General features: G+C 40.7%; 2 protein-coding genes across 3 annotated transcripts in view; both read left to right on the forward strand.

Annotated features, from left to right (window-relative positions):
• The window catches only part of LZTR1 (leucine zipper like post translational regulator 1), a 33758-nt gene extending 19960 nt beyond the window's left edge, over positions 1–13798 (forward strand). Inside the window, exons 17-21 of one of the 2 annotated variants that reach the window (XM_063144504.1) lie at positions 357–392; positions 1680–1829; positions 5554–5659; positions 7309–7389; positions 10288–13798. In XM_063144504.1, the coding sequence (XP_063000574.1) occupies positions 357–392; positions 1680–1829; positions 5554–5659; positions 7309–7389; positions 10288–10404 (490 nt within the window). In that variant the 3' untranslated portion in view covers positions 10405–13798. The remainder of the gene's footprint in view (positions 1–356; positions 393–1679; positions 1830–5553; positions 5660–7308; positions 7390–10287) is intronic. The other variant, XM_063144512.1, reaches the window with a different exon arrangement.
• Positions 13799–16498: 2700 nt separating this feature from the next.
• Positions 16499–20687, forward strand: part of MMP24 (matrix metallopeptidase 24) — a 35456-nt gene continuing 31267 nt past the window's right edge. The window contains exon 1 of the mRNA XM_063119817.1: positions 16499–16629. Within this exon, the coding sequence (XP_062975887.1) occupies positions 16507–16629 (123 nt within the window). The 5' untranslated portion in view covers positions 16499–16506. The remainder of the gene's footprint in view (positions 16630–20687) is intronic.

A 20687-nucleotide genomic window follows, 5' to 3' on the forward strand; every position in this document is an offset into this window, starting at 1 on the left:
TTAACATTGATATCACGGTACAAGGCAGTGACTCCCATTATTTGCAGTCTCGTTTGCAATAAGTGTAGAACCCCTGGCAACTGCAATTATATTAATTGAGGAGATTCAGGGTATTAAAGTTGGTTCATTTCCATATACAATGAGTTTGTATGTTTTGCAGATAACGTTTTGATAACAGTTACAAAATCTGAACTATCTGTTAGTTGTTGCAGAGCATACCAAAAGAATATTAAGGAAATCCATGACTTCCTGAAACTCTGTTCTACTGTATTAGCTGTCTTGCAAGTTTGGGATAAATATTAGAAGGATGTTGTCTTGTAAAATCTCTTTGATGCAATCTTTTTATATTATAATAGATTCGAACTAGTTGGTGATGCATCAGACTGGTTAAGGTATAAAATTACGACATTTGTTGATGTGATAAAGGGTAGAAAATTAATAACTTTGCCTAATCTAATACGTAAAATGGGAACAAGGAAGTCTTTGTGTTTTCACTACCTTCAGTTACAAAGGTTTTTGTCCAAACATATAAGAACTGGAAATGTAAATCAAGAATTAACCATACTTGCAAAGCCAGAGACACAAAACCAAGAAATTGTTATCTCATTGCCACTTTTCCCCATTGCCTTAGCAAGCACTAATTACATTGTGCAAATGTTGGTTTACACTAGTATAGCATCATTAGCTAATTCGATATGACCCCATGTCAAAATGGCCACGATTCTTTCCAGTTTGCTTTTATATGCAGTGAGGGGGTTAGGATGATGTCTCTGAGCCCCAAACAGCTCCTGATCTCAACATGCATTGGGACATAGAGAGTAATGTCAAACAGTCCCTAAGGAAGATAATACTTTACTACTACAATATTTAAGAGTGGGGTTCTTGGTGCCTGCCAGGCTCTCTTCCCTCCTGGACTTTATCTTTTAAAATATATTTCAATTACACAATTCTGGCGTGCTGCAAAGTCAAGTGTCAGCCTCCAGCACCTTCTTTATTTCCAAGAATGCGTCTGGACCCCACATCTCTGACCATTTGCTTTCTATTGGATTAGTGCTGGAGCAGAAAAATGTGGCTTCAAAAGATTGGTTTTGTGTGTTGGAGCTCAGGCCAAACCTCTGCCTTGTTCATTAGCTTTTGGGGAAACTTACTTTTCATTTAGTTTCACCAGTTTGGCTTCTACAAAACAAGTATTTTTCTGACAAGCCACGCCCATGATAGCAGCCATTTTGTGAGGGCCCACAACACTCTCTCAACATTCCAAATGTGCCCACTGACCCAAAACAGTTAAAGATCCCTGCAGGGTGCCATAATTAATGTTACCATACTTTAACTACCACTTTTGATGCAACTGTTTTGATAGAGGGAATAGTGCAACTATTGAGTTGTGTGAAATGAGAAATACAAAAGTAACTTTGCATCCTAAGGAATGTATAATAAAATCAGTTTGATAAGGAGTTAATGTAGAAATGTTGGGTAATAGCTGCATATGTTAAATTTGTTCTGAAAATGCTTTGTAAAATGCTACATTTTGAGAAACTTTGTTTAAAAGATATTTAGAAATGCCCCCACCCACCTGCTGTCCTCTTTTTACTTGCTGGACAACCCCAGCTCCCCAGCTGATTATTATATCTGACACTGTTTCTTCTTACATCGCCATGTTTGCATTTCCCCCCTTCCAGTTACTTTGAAGCCATGTTTCGTTCTTTTATGCCAGAAGATGGGCAAGTTAACATTTCAATTGGTGAGATGGTTCCAAGCAAGCAAGCATTTGAGTCCATGCTAAGATATATTTATTATGGTGAAGTGAACATGCCTCCTGAAGATTCCCTGTATCCTTTATCTGATTTGATACGTTAAATCAAATCAATGGACAAGTATCTGTCAGGGATGCTTTAGGGTGGATTCCTGCATTGAGCAGGGGGTTGGACTCGATGGCCTTGTAGGCCCCTTCCAACTCTGCTATTCTATGATTCTAAGTTTGATATTTAATTTTATACCCATGCAAAAATGTACCTAACAGAGTTGTAGTATTTCCAGTTAATTTTTCTCAGGTAAAAGCATACAAAATCATACTTAGGTGAGCCAATAATTCTTTGGTAATGAATATATTGTATATCCTTTGTGTGAAACTGGCTGGATGTCAGCTAGCGTGCTCTAGAGCACATATTCGGGTCTATTGTGTGAGCAGCAAAGAAGGTTTACTTTGCTGCCTCCATTGCGTCCTCAAGTAGCTGTTCAGCAGAGTTCTTTCAAGTGGTCTGGGCGTTGTTAACATTCTCCACAGAGAATGGAGCCCTGGTTACCTCAAGGACCCACTGTGACCTTTTTGCATCTCACTTTGAGGACAAAATCACTTGTCTCTGCAGCAAACTTGATGCTGATATTAGCACTATTCCTGTTGAGGTGTCTGATACCACCAACTGCCCAATTTTGTGGGTTCAGTTCCAGCTGCTGCTGCCTGATGATGTTGACAAGGTACTTCCAGCAATGCGACTGACTACATGCCCTCTTGATCCTTGCCCCTCCTGGCTAATAAAAGCTAGCTGAAGGGGGTTGTCTGGGTGGGGTCTAAGGTATGGTGAATGCTTCTCTACAGGAAAGGGTGGTCCCTGCCATCCACTCTGAAGAAGCCCACTCTGGACCCAATGGTATTAGATAACAATCGACCAGTTGCAAATACCCCTTTCTTAGGGAAGGTATTAGAGAGGGTTGTGGCAGAACAATTGCAGGCACTCTTGGAGGACACTGATTATCTAGACCTGTTTCAATCTGGGTTACAGAACTGAATCAGCCTTGGTTGCTCTGATAGATGACCTTTATAGAGAGAGAGACAGGGTGCGTGCAACCCTGCTAATTCTGCTCGATCTCTCATTGGCTTTTGATACCATCGACCACGGTATCCTCCTCAATCGACTCCGTGGGATGGGCGTTGGAAACACTGAGTTATGGTGGTTCCGGTCCTACCTACCGGGTCATTTTCAGATAGTAACATTGGGTAATAATTTCTTGGTCCCTTGGCAATTAAGCTATGGGGTACCACATGGCACCATCTTGTCCCCAATGTTGTTTAACATCTATATGAAACTTTTTGGGCTGGTCATTAGGAGATTTGGAGCAAAATGCCGTCAGTACGCTGATGACACACAGCTCTATCTCCCTGTGACATCTGAATCAGGAGAGGCTGTGGAAGTCCTAGATCAGTGCCTAAACTCAGTAATGGGCTGGATAAGGGCCAATAAACTGAAGCTGAATCCTGGCAAGACGGAAGCCCTGTGGGCGAGTGGTTCCTGAGTCTGGTAAATAGGCTCATTGCCTGTTCTGGATGAGGTTGCACTCCCTCTGGAAGATCAGGTTCGTAGTTTGGGGGTACTCCTAAATCCATCATTGTCGTTGGAGGCCCAAGTGGCTGCAGACGCTTGGAGTGCCTTTTACCAGCTTCAGCTGGCTTGCCAACTACAGCCTCTTGTGGACAGTGATAGCTTGACCACAGTGGTTACGGGTATTAGTAAGCTCAAGACTGGATTACTGCAATGCACTCTATGTGGGGCTGCCTTAAGACTGCTCCGGAAGCTGGACCTAGTGCAGAACGCAGCAGCTTGGCTGTTCTCAGAAGCTGCCTCTTTTCAGCATTTAACTCCTTTGCTGAGGGAATTGCACTGGCTACCAGGTCAGGTTTAAGGTTTTGGTACTAGTGTACAAAGCCCTAAACAACTTGGGACCAGGATACCTTAGAGAGAGCCTTCTCCCTTACCAACCTGCCCAATCACTGAGGTCATCGGAGGGCATGCTCCTGGTAGTTTCATATGGACCTGTGGCCCAATTGTAATCCACCAGGAGAAGAGACTTTAGTGTAGTGGCCCCTTCTCTGTGGAACTCTCTGCCCCTGGAGGTCAGGCAGGCACCAACACTAGGATGCTTCCAGTGCCTCCTGAAAACAACTCTGTTCGAGAAGCCTTCCTCAACTGACTAGTCACTGTTTTTCTGGTTCCTCTGTTTTTAAATTGAACAATTTTAATTTGCTTTTTTAATCTTTTTTCTTTTACTGTTTATACCTATGTTCACCGTTCTGGAATCTGTGTTAGATAATTGAGCGGTGTATAAATATTGTTAATAATAATAATTAATAAAGTTTTAATTAAGCTTGAAGTCTGTAATAGGAGGTACAGAGGAGAGCTATCTCTGTGTATCCAAGCAGAAACATTACATTAAGAGACCAATCCTATGGTCCCTGGGAAAGTGTTCCAGGGACCATAGGATATTGCAGAGTTCCTACCCAAGGCTATAGGTACTCCAACAACCTCAGGAGAGGAAATCTGAACAGAGATATTTCCCCACCCCTTGCAGCCACCACAGAAAGCACTGTGGTAGCTTCCTCACCTGAGGTTTGAACCCCGAGTGGGGACACAAATAAGAGGGAAGTGAGTGGGGAGGGGAGGGGAGGGGACAGGAAAGGAATCCACAGGATCCTAAAGCCTCCCAGATTCCATCCTTGCCCATGTCCCTGTGACTCCCATTAGATGTGTTCAAAAGTGTGTCTAGTGGAAAACCAGGTGAAAGGAGGATGGAGAGGTGAAGATCGTCTCTGTTGTTCTTCCTGCTCTGTCGGGCATCTGCCAGCAGAGCATAGGAAGTTCAGAGTGTTCCTTGGACACATATTCGATTGCTCTACCCATTACTTAACAGACATAATATTTTGTTAGCATTAACCGAAAAATTGATGAGTTCTGTTTCCTCTCAACTAGTTGCCAACACAGTTAAGACTGGAGTCTCATAGGATGCCTACTTTGGGTGTTAACACTCCCATGTGGGATGATTTTCCCGAGGCACCTTTTCCTGCCTGTTTGTGCAGTTTCTGGAATAGATGCATTCAGTAGAACTCGGCTCACCCTAGAGGAAGTGAGTGGGGCTGGGGCAGCAACTTTAGCTGATTCGCCTTGCCTGCTGCAGTCCCCTGAACCCCCCCAAAATCCAGAGGGTTAGATGACCCTCCAGAGCAGTATGGGAGGTGGCAGTGGGGGTTGCAGGGTGAAAATCACTGCCCTTCCTTCCTCCAGCAGAAAACCTCCACTAAATTCCAGGCCCCTCTGCAAACCGAAGGAGCCCTTTTATTTGTAGAGGCAAGTCTGGATCTAGCCCACTGGTCTTCATTAGCTCAATTGTAGCAAAAGCTCCCCAGGCAAACAGACAGATATACTATTTAAGATCCAATATTGTCTTGTAGTTCACCCTAAGAACTTACCTTCTTCAAGGGCACCAGTTCTAGATTTTTTGTTTTGCTTACGCTGTCTCTTTCCAGAATGTTTGAGTTCACAGACAATCTGGTAACAGTTGCTGCATATATAGCATGGTTGAAGTGGCAGCGCTATACATGGCCCCAAGCCAAAGACAATTTTCAAGAAGTCAGCCAGCTGTAATTATAACAATAACACATTAGAGAGAATGCAGGCAGAGGTCAGATCTCTGTTTGTCCTTATTGCCATTCCATTTAGGTTTATGGTACCTTTGTTCCTTACAATTTGAAACATGAATTCTCTTTAACTAGCTTTTTTTTAGCTACCTCTTTGCTGCTCCTTATTATTATGGATTCTACAATAACCGACTTCAAGCATATTGTAAGCAAAACCTGGAAATGAATGTTACTGTGGAAAATGTGCTCCAGGTAATTGTTACCATCTAATCAGTTTGGAATTAATTATAATTAGTCCCCAACATATTTTTTTCTATGGGAAATAATAAAAAGCCCAGAAATTTTCCTTGAAGGTTTGTAAGGTCAATTCACATTCCCAGATAAACATTATGGCCACAGCCTAGAGAGAATTAAATACATTCCTTCCTATAGAAAACTGCACTTAAGTTCTTCTGATATACCTGATTTTTTCTAAATCAAGTAGTATGATAAAGAATACCTGTTCTCTCAGGGAGCATACCTCTGGCCCCTAGACATTGTCTGAGGGACAATAGGATAGTGGGAATTGTTCCCTCGAAGGTTGGAGACAGCACTCCAACTTCGGAAGGAGGAGTCAAAGATACGATTCCCCCTCCCCTGACCCCTTGCAGCCAGTGAGGAAAGAATCACGCCAGCTGGCCTCCAAGGTCAGAGAATTATCCTTGGAGAAGGGGGGAAAGGGAGTGTGGACGTGGGGAGACCAGAGAGGCCAGGATTCAAGCTATCCTGAGACCCCTTCAGATGCCTTCCCTCCTCCTCTGAAGCGCCGTTGCTAGATGGGCAAAAAAAGCTCAGCTAGCAAAAAATGCAACGTTCGGAGGATGGGGAGGCAAAGATCACCTCCACTGCTCCTCCTGCCCTGCCAGCTTCAGCCCAGCAGGTCATTGGATACACAGAAGCCTCTGGGTTTGGAGGCTTCCATCTCACCAGGGCACAACCCATAGAATTGCACCTTTACTTTGGAAAAAAGTGGCTCCCTGATGAACTACTACTGAAATATATAGTTGTGGCTAACTCCCTGCAATTCTCTTTACAAATTCCCTACTAAGAAAGGCAGTTACAATAAACCGATTTCCCAAGTTTGGATATGACTGAAAGTGGAAGTTTCCATTCAGTCTTGGACGGGGGAGTACACAAACCCAGGGCTCACTGCGGCTCATTCCCAGCAATGCTATTGTTTGGCATAACATTTAAACTGAGCCATTCACTATATATGTTTAGGTGTAACACTTAAAACATGCTGAGAGGTATAAATCTAAAAACAGCTCACTTGTTCCCTCGCCCTCCTCCCCTCACATGTCAGGATTAGGAACTCCCAGTTTTGCTTTGAAGCAAACTATAAATGGCTGTTTTGTCCAAATGTAGCAAACTATGGTTTGTGCAAACTCAGATTGCAAATCATCGTTTGCCAGGTTTGAGAGAAACAGCAAGCCATAGTTGGAACCTTTGAATCTAAGTAGACAAGGGGAACAGGGAAAGGCAAGGAGGAGAAGAGAGCACATGAGCCTGAGGCACATGCAGGGTAATTCTTGTAACATCAAACAATGGCTTGCAATTACATCTGAATGGCCCATAGTGTGAAATGGCCCTATGAAAGGGCCAGGCCCTTACACTTCCCCAACATTCTAGACCTGACATAATGTCCTGAAACTAGGAACTGTCCCCAAAGACAGTGCACAATCAGTATCTTGTTCCATGCAGTTTGCTGCCTCAAACCAAAAAGACAATCTTTCGTAAAGCCTGTTCTCCTATATTTAAGCATATAAAATATATGGCCAGCTTGTGCTCCATTTTTTTTTTTTTTGCAGAATGTTGGGATATAAATTTAATTATGTTTACACAGTAAAAATGCTTTGTTTCAGATTTTAGAGGCAGCTGACAAGACCCAGGCTTTGGACATGAAGAGACACTGCCTGCATATCATTGTTCACCAATTCACCAAGGTTGGTTGGATGTTTTCTGGGGTTCTGGGCATCTGCTGTCCCCTTTCACTGCCATGGTTGAAAGCAACTTAAGGTAGTCCTCCATTTCATTCTTGTTCCTCCCTTTGGACTGTGTGCTATGCTTTTATAATGTGCCTTTAATATTGACAAAATATATAGTTAATGATACACTTTGTATAAGTCTGTGGTTATCTTTTAAACAGTATTTCAATGCTTCTTACCTTTTTTATTAACTGCTCATTTCTACCTTATTTCTGTGTGTAGCATTAGTTATTTAGCATATAATGTTCTTTCTAGCAATGAGTGTAAATAGAATCTCAGATTTTGTTCAAAGGAAATAGGTGTGCTGCAATTTTGGTAGTACTGTTTTCATGACATCAAATTCTTTTATATTGTTGAATAAGATCCGAAGAACTATGAAACTAGTTCTGAGCATCCAAGGAGGCTTTAGCCATGTGTTTTGTTAGCCTAATAAGGATGAAGAAAGACATAACATTTAACAGCAATAGGATGGATTAAAGTTCTCTTACTGTGTTAAATCCAAATATTCTTTTCCAGAATTGAGTTCTCGGTGGTGGTGGGCATGGTTCTGCAAGGCTGATGTGCATGATTGGCTGATGTTTGTAATGTCACCAAGAAACTGTCCCTCCAGTCCCAAACCTGATTTGCAGTTTTAAAAGGCCTGCTTTAAAAATGAATGGATAAACATACCCAGTCCATTTTAAGAGAGCTCCGGCTATTGGGCGGTATAGAAATGCAATAAATAAATAAATAAATAAGAAATTATCAGAGGATAATTTTCTTGGATGTGTACATCTGTCATCTAAGTTATAAATACAGGAGGAATCCAACCTTGCACTATAGCTGGGATCCACTGTGAGTCCTGTTTTTATTCTAGTTCCTTGGATCCCGGCCCATTGTTTTTAAATGATCTACATTTTATAATGTTATGAAATTAAGTGTTAATATTTTTAAAATCTGTTAAAAGCCATAATTTTAATTCTTTTTTTTTTTTTGACATTTGAAGAATCTCATAAAATAAATTTCAGAATCCAACACTTCACATAGTTGAAGGTTGATTAGACCTAGGAGAGATGAATGGGAAATTTTAGTGATCAGTTCTCCTCTCCCCATCACTCAACCTGCTTGTGTGATGATAAGTAAAATATGTTTTGTTAGGTTTCTGTTTCAAGCTTAGACCAATTTTGCTTAACCAAAGAAATAAAACACTGATTTTGATAAAGCCTTTTGGGTCTGTACAAAAGCTTAATCAAAGTATAATAGTTCTATTTATTTATTTATTATTGCATTTTTATACCGCCCAATAGCCGAAGCTCCCTGGGTGGTTCACAAAAATTAAAACCATTCAAAGTATAAAACAAACCATATAAAAACATGATATAAAATAAAAGCACAACCAGGATAAAATCAGCAGCAGTATAAATCGCTTAGTATAAAATGATTAATACATGATTTTTCTGGAGCTTACACTCTGATACTTCCACTAAAGTTAACAGCACTGCTCTGATATCCTTTGATAATGCTATTGTTCCCTTTTCAGTGACCTGTAAAGCCTGCACTAGAATTTTTATATATGAGTAAAAAAGCTATATATAGTGAAAAGCTTTATTTTTACTTGATGCATAACTTAGTGGATGGAACTAGTGATACTTAATAGGCAAGAGGTCATTTCTTGTGATTTCTGTGAGAGATGCAGAATGTTTTATTGCTTATACCTACCCCTGTAGTTTTAGGAAGAAACATTAGAGAATGATATAAACTAAAAAGCAGCATGCTTTTGATGCTGCAATTTTCATTTTTGCTTTTGGAATAAAGGAATATGGTTTCTTTTCTGCTTCACTTAAGAATGTACAGTCTAGTACATTCTCAGAATTTCAAAAGAGTGATTAAAATAAGGTCAGAGTTTCAGAAGATATTCATGTTCACTTCTGTGAGTGCAGTGCTCTTTGAAACTCTGGTCTCAGGTGACCCAATTTCAAGATTTCTTCTAGAAGTGTGTTTGGGCGTGGGGTATATATTTTAAAAACACTGGAAGGATGCTTAATCTAAAAAGAAAAAAATGGGAGCTGTATGTCGGCTCCAAGTGTGCATTTTGTGCTTTTTGAAAACTTAACCATTCTTTTAGTTATGAACATAAGAACAGCCACGCAGACCAAGGTCCATCTAGTTCAGCATTCTGTTCACATGGTGGCCAACCAGCTGCCTGCAGGAAGCCCACAAGCAGGACATGAGTGCAACAGCATCCTCCTGCTCATATTCCCCAGCAACTGGTATACATAGGCATATGCTAGTACCCAGTTCATAATGTAAGGGTGGGGGCAGAGCTCAGTGTTAGAGCAGATGCTTGGTATGCAGAAAATCCCAGATTCAATCCCCAGCTTCTCCAGGTAGGACTAGGAAAGAAACCTACCTGAAACCCAGGAGACCCATTGCCAATCACTGTCAACAGTATTGGACAAGGTGGACCAAGGGCATGGCTCGGTATACAGCAGCTTCCTATGTTCCTATAGTGTTCTTACATGTACCTTTTTTGAATACATTAAACGTTATTTTTAAAAAAAAAACAGTTCTTGGGTTGGAACTAGTATAACACACAATTTTCTTGTACAAATGGGGTACAGTGAACATGAAGGGTAGTCATTTCCAATCTTGTTCAAGTGCTCTCATCATAATTTTAGATTGTTTTGCTTTTTTAAATAGACTGTGCAAACAGGGCAACTGTTCTCATTTTCCCACATTATAACTGAAACATGACATATTATACTATTAGAATATAATGGTGCCTGTAGTATACATGTATTTTATTATTGTGTTTGTTTCACATATGGCTGGAATCATTGTGATAACTAGACTTTTTTCTCTTTTTTCCCCTTGAAGGTTTCCAAGTTGCCAAATCTTCGGTCCCTCAGTCAGCCTCTCCTACTTGACATCATAGAATCATTAGCAAATCACATATCGGACAAGCAATGTGCTGAGCTTGGCTCAGATATCTGAGATTTCCGGTTCCATTTCTTGCACTTTTTCTTCAAGAGACTGCAATTTTCCTATCATCAGTTTATCTCTAATCTTTATTTTCATTCAGTGCTAATTTGGTAAAAATGGCCTTATAAAGCATAGAAACCTTTGAATATGTGGCAGTACTTTGTGGCTTTGTCTTTCTAAAGATAGATTTGAACCTCAATCAGATGTCAGGATGCAAGGAGAGATGATAAGGCATCTCCCGGGCACATGGCAGTTACTAATAATCAAGCTTGATTAATCAAGCAAGGAAATGTTTGCATAGTTATTGATGAATATTAGTAATGCCTCTTTGATTTGTTGCCACTGAAAATGCCATCGCTAAATTTGCACCACCACAAGATGGTTTTATCACAGTATACAAATTTGCTTCATTTTCCCATCTGTACCCTTCTGCTGCCTGCCATAATTCTTAGTAATCAGGAAAATTGTGTCAGAAGATGAAAAGAACTCTCACTGCCTGCTGTGGATGTTTTCAGGTAACAATGAATGCAGTGGAGCAGCCGAAATGGTGGTGTTATTCTCTGGCAGTGTAACAAGTCACTACATGGAGCATCTTTTGTCAAGGTGCACCTAGCATATATTCGCTTAACAGATAATATTCTTCTTTTCCCAACTTCTCTAAGAAGATGTTGCCAAAGACTCTCTTCAAAAAAATAAGTTGTTGTCCCTTTTGGTGTATGTCTGTTTATAGTTAGATTTAATAATTTTCCTAGAAATTACGGTGACAAAGAAATATAAATGCATTCTGGAATGTGAAGTACTTCAGAAATCTTCAGCATCTTCTCTTTCTAATTAGGGAACATTATTTCCTGACATTTTCCACAGTTAAGTTCTCAGTGTAGCTTGGAAGATTCACATAGAAACTGGTAGAATTAAAGATGTCTGTCTACCAGAGTTTTTTTTAAAAAATCTATCAATAGTAATTTAAACATTTCCAAACAAAAGGTTATAGTTGAAATGCTGAGGTTTTTCTTGTGTGGCTTCTTCTGTACTCTTTGTGCTGTCTTTTTTAATTATCTGAATAAAATAGCTATTTCTGTTAACTAAAAGGGCACATTTGGGGGATTAATAAAAACTTCAATTTAGGTTTTAATAACAGAGGCATGGATAGGTATGTCAGATTGGAGAAATAACCCATGGAACTCTGACATGTAACCATTAGAATCAGAACATTGTAAAAAGAACAAAACATTTCCATGTGAGTGCAGCACACTACCCTTTTATTTGATCTCTAGATTCATGCAGTTAACATGGTGGTTCCAGAGAATGAGAGAAATTAGGTGAGGTGATACCCTTTATGGGATCACGTCTGTTGGTAAAGTAATATGCACATTTTGAGTTTTATATAAAACTTTTAATGAAAGAATTCTGAGTAACATTTCATATTTTTTTTACTGATCTATTTATGTTTACCAGTTTTTAGAAAACATACAGGATAGTATAAAAAAGATTTAAGTATTTTAGGTAATATTTATGTTCTGAACATCTGAATTTAGGTCTGTGGTTGCAGTGCTGTAGCAGTTGCCAGGGCTCTTGTAAGGAGTTTTTAGTTGGGGTCATCAGGTTTAATCTTCTAGACCAGGGGTGGGAAACCTATTTTGGATGAATGATAGGCCATTTGACTTAGTACATATTTTAAGGACAAATAGAACTAATCAGATGTATCCTGTGCCTGTATAATCTAATTTTGAAACTTTCAATCATTAGGAAGGGGAGGTATAAATCAACAGGATTGGTTTGTGTAATAACAAGCCTGTAAAATGGTTAATTATACTTCTCAATTACCATTAACCTCAGTAGTTATACTTTCTATTCATGAATCCCATTTAAAATGTAAGTCTTTCCACTTTAGTAATATTGAGCTGATGTTTTGTTGCCAAGTTACTTTTTTTTCCAAACTATGTTTGAGATTTTGCATATTATCTAGCTAAAGACGTTATTTTAGCAAAACTCATACTTAAAACTGGTGTGTAGTGCTGACTCTGTATTATTGACAAGTCCGCAGACAATTTTCTAATAATGAAGTATCCTGATGCAGTGTAGATAATGGATTTTCCCTAGCACATGCAGTTCTTTGCCTCTGAATCTCCAGGTGAGTCAGTGATGATACATTTTAAAGTGATAGTTGGAGCTGTCACACACACTGCTCCAATTTCATAATAAGAATAGAAGTATCATTCAACATCTGTACTGGTAGTTCTCATAATTAGCCTGTATGCAAGTTCTTTGAGTTTACCCAGAGAGGTAACCTTGTATGATCCAGAGTGATTTTCTCCACTTGCTCCTTATTGTGTAACTTGTTTGTGCCTCCATTCTGGATGTGGCAAAAATGTGGCCTGCAGTGTCTGGATTAATCTGTGAGATTTGGATCTGCATAATCTTCTGAACCCTTCTAACCTTGTGATTTTTTTAATGCCTTGATTGTAAATATCCATTCTTGGAAGTAAGTTCTAGTTCCAAATAACACTTATCAGGATCTCTGTTGAAGGCTCTTCCCATGTGTATGGGTATACTACTTCTTCCATTTTATTATTGTAAAGGCAATTCTTATTGACCAAAACACAAATGCTAGATATATAGTGGTAGGGAATATTCATATTATTTAGCAGTGGAATTGCATATTCCATTAAGCAACATATAACTATTCCAAGGGTCTCAATAATTTAAGCCTCCTTTGAGAACTGCCTGGAGAGCTTCAGCTATTGGGCAGTATAGAAATGAAACGAAGCTGTGAGTTTAAAAAGTCAGGGACTCACTCTGACTTTTTTGCCAGAGTGAGGTGAATACGGCGCATCCGCTGTTTAATCTCCCTGCAGCATTGTGGGAAAGGCATTCCCAGGTGGATGGCAACCTGATTGTTCAACATCCACCAGGGCGGGGGGCGGGCCCAGCAAGCTGAATGCTGCCAGAAATCCCATGCTTTCTCTGCATCGGGATTAGCCACCGCCAATCTGTAGCAGAGAAAGTGTGGGGTTACTTTAAATCCAGCAACAACTCGCCACCATTCAGGCAGCCCCCTACCTGCAACCCTGATTTTGTTTGTTTGTTTTGTTCATCTTATGTTTTTCATTATGGCAGTTGTGTAATGAAGAAGACCAGCCAAGATCCTCTCACTGAGCTAGGCAACTTAGATATTATACAAATGGTCCTGGCCAAGCTCTATATCCCAACCAGACAATTGGAGCCCCTTTTTTTATGGCACGTTAACTTTCATTTGCATTGTTCCAGTGCATCTACCTTGTTGGGACCATATCACCTTTGGTCGGGTTGCATTGATATCAAGTAATATTTTCTGTCATTGGCTTCAGTCAATCTTTGTGTAATGTAAGGTTCATTAAGATGAATAAATGTCTTTGGTGTTATCTGACTTTGGAATGTGGCATATGTGTTAGAAGGCACTGTGTTTACATTAGGAAAAAGGGAGAAATTAGCTGACACCTACCCACCTACCCCAAACCATCTTTGCGTGCTCAAAGAAGCTGCTAAACTATTTGAAAGCTATGCAAGTAACTAAATGACCCATTGACATGACCTTGTCAAAGAAGAATTGCCCCTACAACTTAACACCCCAAAGTCAGTAATAGTGGCAGCAATTGGGGAAATAGAATATTGTATTTTGCCATAAGGACAGTGGTGTTGCATGCTGTTAACTAGACCTCTTTATAAAATGGATGCATCATTGATGGCGTCATAGACTCGGGTTCCTCCACCTAGGTTATGATAAGTAGTGAGTTATCTCATATGCCTTTGGGATTTTCAAAAGCATGATGCTCAAGAGGGAGATGTGTGTGTCTAGAAAAGAAATATAAAAAACAAAAAATGTCCTGCACCACATGTAGAGGATAAAAATACCCTGGGTGAAACCCTCCAGCAGGTACAGCTCAGCTTCCTTGTGTGTGCAGTGAGCCACCAACAGATGGAGCACTTCAAGCCCAGCCATGGGTAGTTTACATTGGTTGCTACTGTGGGCAGGGGCATCCTGACATCCAGCTGACAAAGGACTCCGGGGATGGGGTCCATCCAGCCCTTACCCTGGTATGGTTATCCAGCTCTGATATAGGTGATGGATTGGGTTGTTTTGTGCTTGATCTACTTCCATAAACTGGATATACGCTTTCTCTTGCAGTCAGGACAAGCCCAGGAGTGTGACCAAAGTGGGCATTGGATTCATAGGATTACTTGCAATAGGTTCAAATATTTCCCCTGGTTGTACTTCTAGAAAGTTATCTAAATAGCAAGGTTCTTTTCTAATGTATGCAGAAAACTGATTATGTAACCCCACAATGAAAATACATCCAAGACATTTGATGTTGTAGTTTGTATTCAAGGATAGAAAAACAACAGTTCAAGGATAGAAAAACAACAGTTGTCAGGTTAGAGCAGCTAAAGTTATAATAATTGGTTTAAAAACAACTTTGGTTTGGGTTCTTATTCCTTAGGGCATACATTGTCACACTTCCAAGCTCCCCACACCCCAATCATGAGCAAGTATGTTCTGTGTTTTATGTAGCCCACAATATATAATAAATGGCTTTGGGAAAATGTCCTCACCACCACCAAAAACCATTTTTGTGCGTCTGATTTCAGGTTTCTTAAAACATATACACACCTCTAACAATCATAGGGTTGGATCCAGATTGGCCATTCTGTGAACAAAAGGGCTCCTTCAATTCATGTAAGGCACCAGGATTCAACAAACACCCTGCTGGAGGAATGGGGCAGGGATGAGATCTTTGGCAATTCCTCCTGCAGTCCCCTGCATTGTCTCTCAAACTGCTGCAAAGGGTTTCCCATTCCTCCAGAGCAGCTTTTCATGACATGCTGCAGCAAGGAAGAATTGTGAAAATCATTTCCCTGCTCCCTTTCAACATGAGAGGAAGATGGTCAAGCTTTGACTTTAGTGAATCTCCTAAGGTAAGGTGTAGCTTTCATAGATCTCTAATGGTGTGTTTGTCAATGTCATAGATGTTTGGTGTACCCATGATATAGTCAAAGGTTTCTTTGTTGTGCTAACCCCCCCCCCAAAAAAAACTGCTTCAGGACCCTCCTACACTTTCCAGCAAAATAAATTATTTATGAATGCCCATTACATCTACAGAAACCTAACAAGCTCATATGCCTCAACCAAGTTATTGGTCGAACAACCTTGTTTCCCCAGGATGCTGTTGAGTGAGAAACCATGCATAGTTACAAAAAGCTCAAACTTTTTATTAGACGCTCCATGTCAGAGGAACAGACTTATTTGGAATTCTGTCTCTAGAACCAAAATATTTATCGGAACCTAGATTAGTCCTAGCTTCTCATTTCCTGGTATATGAGGTGCAAATCTGGACCATCAAAGCGCGGGGGAGGGGCTTATGATTATGTAGTTCCACGCAATAGAAAGTTAATCCTCCCCACTTTTGAAACGCGTTCATGAGTTAAGGAAGGTATTGTAAGGCTGCTCTCTAAAGCAAACTTAACTGAGAAGTAAGCCCTGTTAAACACAGGGGCTTTCTTTTGAATAAACTTGGATTGGGGTGTAATTTGAGTTTGCGTGGATATATAACCGACCAAAGCGTAGTGATTATTTCAGATTGATTAATGCAGAAAGTGTGTCTTGTGGAACTCTTATCAGAAGCTTGTATATGGTTTCTTGACCATCTGCAGTCAAGTCATCTAACTTTTAACATACTCAAAACAGCAGGTTCTGTTGCTTTCTGCTGTCGGAGCTGAGGTCTTGCTGAGCCCCTCAGCCTTTTGGGGATCGCCTTTACTACCCCAGTTACCACCACCACCAAACCCTTCACTCACCCCCTCCCTTAAGCGACGCTCTCTTATAACCGTGTTTGCCACACACGTGTTCTAACATGAAAAGCTCAACCAACGGGAACCTCGGGCAGACCTGGAACTAAAACCTTCCAGCCACGCGGCAAGAAAGAGGCTAGGGAAGGTGGCCACGTTTTTTATTTGTTTCTTTATTACCTCAAGGAATTGAATGGGGTTGAATTGCATCGCATCCCCATCCCACCTCTCTGGCCGAGGCGCATGCGCGGTCGGCCAGGCCCTGCTCTCCCTGCCTGAGCAGGTGCAGGGATGGGCCCCGCTATGGAGCGGAGGCAGCGGGGATGCCGCGGAGCTCCAGCCTGGGGGTGCCGCCGCCTGCTGCCCCTCCTCAGCGCCCTGCTCTGCGCTTCTGGGGACACCAGCGTTGGCCCGGTAGGGATGGGGAGCGGCGAGCCGCCAGCCTTGGTGGGTGCTGTGAGGGACAAATAAGCGGAGCAGAGGGCCGCCCGGAGCGCCGCTTTTCCATCCTCAGGGGGGCAAAGCCCTGCCAGGCGTCGCCCCCACTCCCAGCCCCGGTCTCAGCCTGGTCGCGCCAACTGCCCACGAGCCTGCTGGGCGACTCGGCCGAAGGGAGGGTAGGTTGAGTCACCCCTGGTGGTGATGGGAGAGGGAGCCATACCAATTAGCCTTCTCCTGTCTGGTTGGCAGGGAGGAGCTGGTTGAGGTGGGCACCCCCCTCCCCTTCTCCTCCTGACATGGCGTTATCTTAAATTAAATTAAGGTGGGGCAGGTCGTAGTGTCCCCGGTGCCTTGTTGGTATTGGTTGGGTCTCTCCCACCCTCCCTCACCCTTAGAGGAAGGAGTAGGTATCCCTATGGAGGGTGGGAGAAGGATGTGGAATATTTGTTTGGGTACCACCAGTCTGGATAAATCCAGGCTGGCTAGTTTGGGGTCTGCACCCTCCCAAAAGCAGAAGAGGGAAGGGGCTGAGTTATCTGCCTGCAGGGAATAATGGACGGCGATTCTGGGGGTCAGGGGGAATGTCATGGAGCAAGCTAGGGTGTTCTGGGGGAATCGAAAAGGTGAATTAGGGTGCCCTGATCTAATGGAGATGGGCACATCATTCCCTCTTCTGTCGAGGAGGATGAGCCATCCTCTACTGGGGGAGTTTGAAAAGATTGTTTCCTTTATATCCCTAAGGCTGCGTTTAGAATTTTCTATGGAATGACCTGCTAATATATCAATCATCGAATGGATGTATAGTTCTTTTACGGCAAGCAGTGCACCCACAGAAAAAGGATGAATTTTAATTTTAATTGTCGTGCGGTGTAAGAATTGTTTGTGGTGTTCTTGATAGTGGTCTGTAATCATACCCTTTAATTGTTCTTTTTACACACTTTTGTAGTATTGTGTGGGACATCTCCCAGTGGTAACAGTTTTAATAAACAAAAAACATGATGAAAGTGCTACCAGATGCAACTTTTTATGACTTGAAGATTTGTAATGGTAACACCTTTAATCAACAAAAACCATCATGAAAATAACAGCTGCAACTTTTGAATGACTTGAAGATATGTGTTGTTAATAATACAAATTTTAATAAACAAAAACCATCATAATAAGGGACTAGATGGACCTTTGGTCTGATCCAGCATGGCTCTTCTTCTTATGTTCTTATGTTTCAGTTATTGACAGAAGGTTCTGCTTTAGTTGCAAACAGAAGGGAGCATTGTAAAATTCCTAGTGCGAATGAACAATAGATTAACTACTTCTTTCTTTACTAGTAACTTGAGAATTAGATATTATGCAATAAATACGCTCACACAAATCTAAAAATAAGTATTTATGATATCTGGAGTATAGGATAGGAGGAGAAAAAATCAAAAAGGAGGAGAAAATAAAATATGTAATACACATAAAGGGAATCATAACAATAGAGTAACTTACATTTTTCACTGAAAAACTAGGTATGTTCTTCTAGGTGCTATTTTGAGCTTGCATGGTAGAGTGATTGTTTTAGGTATATTAATCCAGAAAGTGTGTCTTGTGGTACTCTTATAAAAAAATGAATGATGCCCTTGTTCAAACTCTGAACCTTTTGTGTTTTAGCCATTTCAACTCTAGGAGCAGATATAATTATCACTTTAATTCAAATACTAATAAAATGAACTGACATAATTTGCTAGTATGTTATTGAAGTGTTTACTAGAAAAAATATTTGGATGAACAGTAGGCTTTGGAGCACTGAATTCTATTCCAGTTTGTGAACATGTAGAACCTTTCTTTACTAAGGTTTTACCCATGATCAGGCATAGCCTCATCCTCCTTTGTGTTGTGGTGGAAGTATAGCCTTGTAAGTAAAACACTGGAAAACATCAGCCACACAAGCAACAGAAAGGAAAAGCAAATGCACTTCAGGAAACATTTCCCAGAAGAACTTCATATCCAGGATGGTGGGAAGAATCAGGATAAGTGGGGGAAAGAGTGAAGTTCTTATTATAAAAACCATAAAAATGTCTACTTTGGTGCACATTGATTTAAATGTTGAAACTTCATTAGTTAGTTAATAATGGCTTGATGTGAACCCACTGCATTTTCAGTAACTGGTAGCCTTCAGTAGAGAGGGTCTAAGAATGTCATTAGTTAGAGAAGATGTCGTATATATGTATTGACTGATGGGCTTCAAGTGAGAGTAGAATGGGTACCAATTAAGATGTAAGTTCTTGCAAATTTCTCATTTTTGCAGTATTAGGCATGGTTTAATTTTTTTAGTCTTCGTAATGGTTGATTAATATTGATCCTATTGTGGGCAGGTTTGCACTTTTCCTGAAAGAACAGGTACATGGATTGGGGGTGGTCCTTGATCCGGCATTGTTAGTGGAAGCCCAAGTGGCTCAGTCGTACAGAGTACCTTTTACCTACTTCATCTGGTTCACCAACTATAGCCTTTCCTGGATAGGGATAGTTTGGGTATCGTGATCTATAGTCTGGTACTCTCCCACTTGGTTTACTGTAATGCATTATTTGTGGAGCTGCTATTGAAGATGGCTAGAAGCTTCAATTAGTGCAGAATTTGGCTGCTATAATTCTGGCTAGTTTACTCAGTGGAGTCATATTACACAAACACTTAATTATATTGGCTGCCTATTTCTTTCTGAGCCCAATTCAAGGTTCTGGTGTGTTCCTTTAAAGACTTAAAGGAAAGATTTTTTCAGATATTTGGCTTGGGACCCAAATACCTGAAGGAATACTTCCTCCCATACTATACTGATAGTGTGTTGTATTAAGATTTTTAGATGTGTTCCTTCTCCAAGTACTATAAATTATGTCCATTATACTTGTTCATAGCAGAGGGCCTTTTCTGTGGTGGTGTCCTCGTTTTGGAAAATCCTCCCTAGGGAAGTTTGACTGGTGCCAACTTTGCAATCCTTTCAGTACCAGGTCATTTTTCTTTGCCCAGGCATTTTAAACTGGTTTCATTGCTTCTGTGCATTATTGTTTTACAGGTTTCTTCTCAGCTTTATTGTTATATGGAGAATAGTTTTTCATCACACCATTGTCTGCCTTAGTCACAGAATTTTACGAGGGTCCAGACAACGTAACTTGTAATCCTCCCATGTTTTCCCACCATTTCTTCTGTCTTTTCTTTTACTGAAGAACATTCGTTAAGGAGAAAAAGATGGAATAGTTATACAACACTTTCTGATTAGTAGTGTTAGGTGCCCTCTTTCTGGAAGCACTACATGTTCCTGTATTAATTAACAGTATGAGGTTCATCAGATGAGCGTTTTATTGCACAATTTCTACTGCCCACTTAGGATGTGTGCATGTCCTTTAGACAATGACGTCTGCCTCCTACGTGCCTCCCGCTCCTCCTGTTCGTTTTTCTATTGCAAAATAGACCCCCAAAAATCCGACTTTGTTTTAAAAACGGAACGTGCCATTGTCTCCCGTTGTGTGCAGGAGAAGCAGCACGATCAAAACAGCCCACTGAATGGGCCGTGTGCAAATTGTTTATTTCCTCTTTCGAAAGAGGAAGTAATGAGGGACAAATGCGTGGCCAGAGAAGCAACAGTAAGGAAATGTGATTTCCCCCCATATGATGAAACTCTATAGATACATTAAATGCTGTCATAGCTGTAATTAGTTCTTGGTGCTTTTCCTTGTATTAAGTTAAGTAGTGAGGCAACGCTTTGTAGATTGGAGCAACAGGCCAATGAATGCAAGTTGCATAGAATGTATTGGGATAAAATTAAGTAGCATGGAGCATTTTCATCACTCGGCAGATAGCCTTGAAGTTGCTCTAAAAGGTCTTGCTGATTTAAAAAAATATATATTTGGTGTTCTGAGTACCAGGAGATGTCATTTCATGTTGGAAGTGGATGACTAGTTATAAAGGACTATAGTTTTCTACTGTTTGCATAAATCCTATTAATTCCTCAGTTGATATCTTGATTAGAGTTTCATGCAAAATGTTGAAAAAGGCACAT

This window comes from Elgaria multicarinata, chromosome 1, assembly GCF_023053635.1.
Source record: "Elgaria multicarinata webbii isolate HBS135686 ecotype San Diego chromosome 1, rElgMul1.1.pri, whole genome shotgun sequence".
NCBI classification, from domain to species: Eukaryota; Metazoa; Chordata; class Lepidosauria; order Squamata; family Anguidae; genus Elgaria; species Elgaria multicarinata.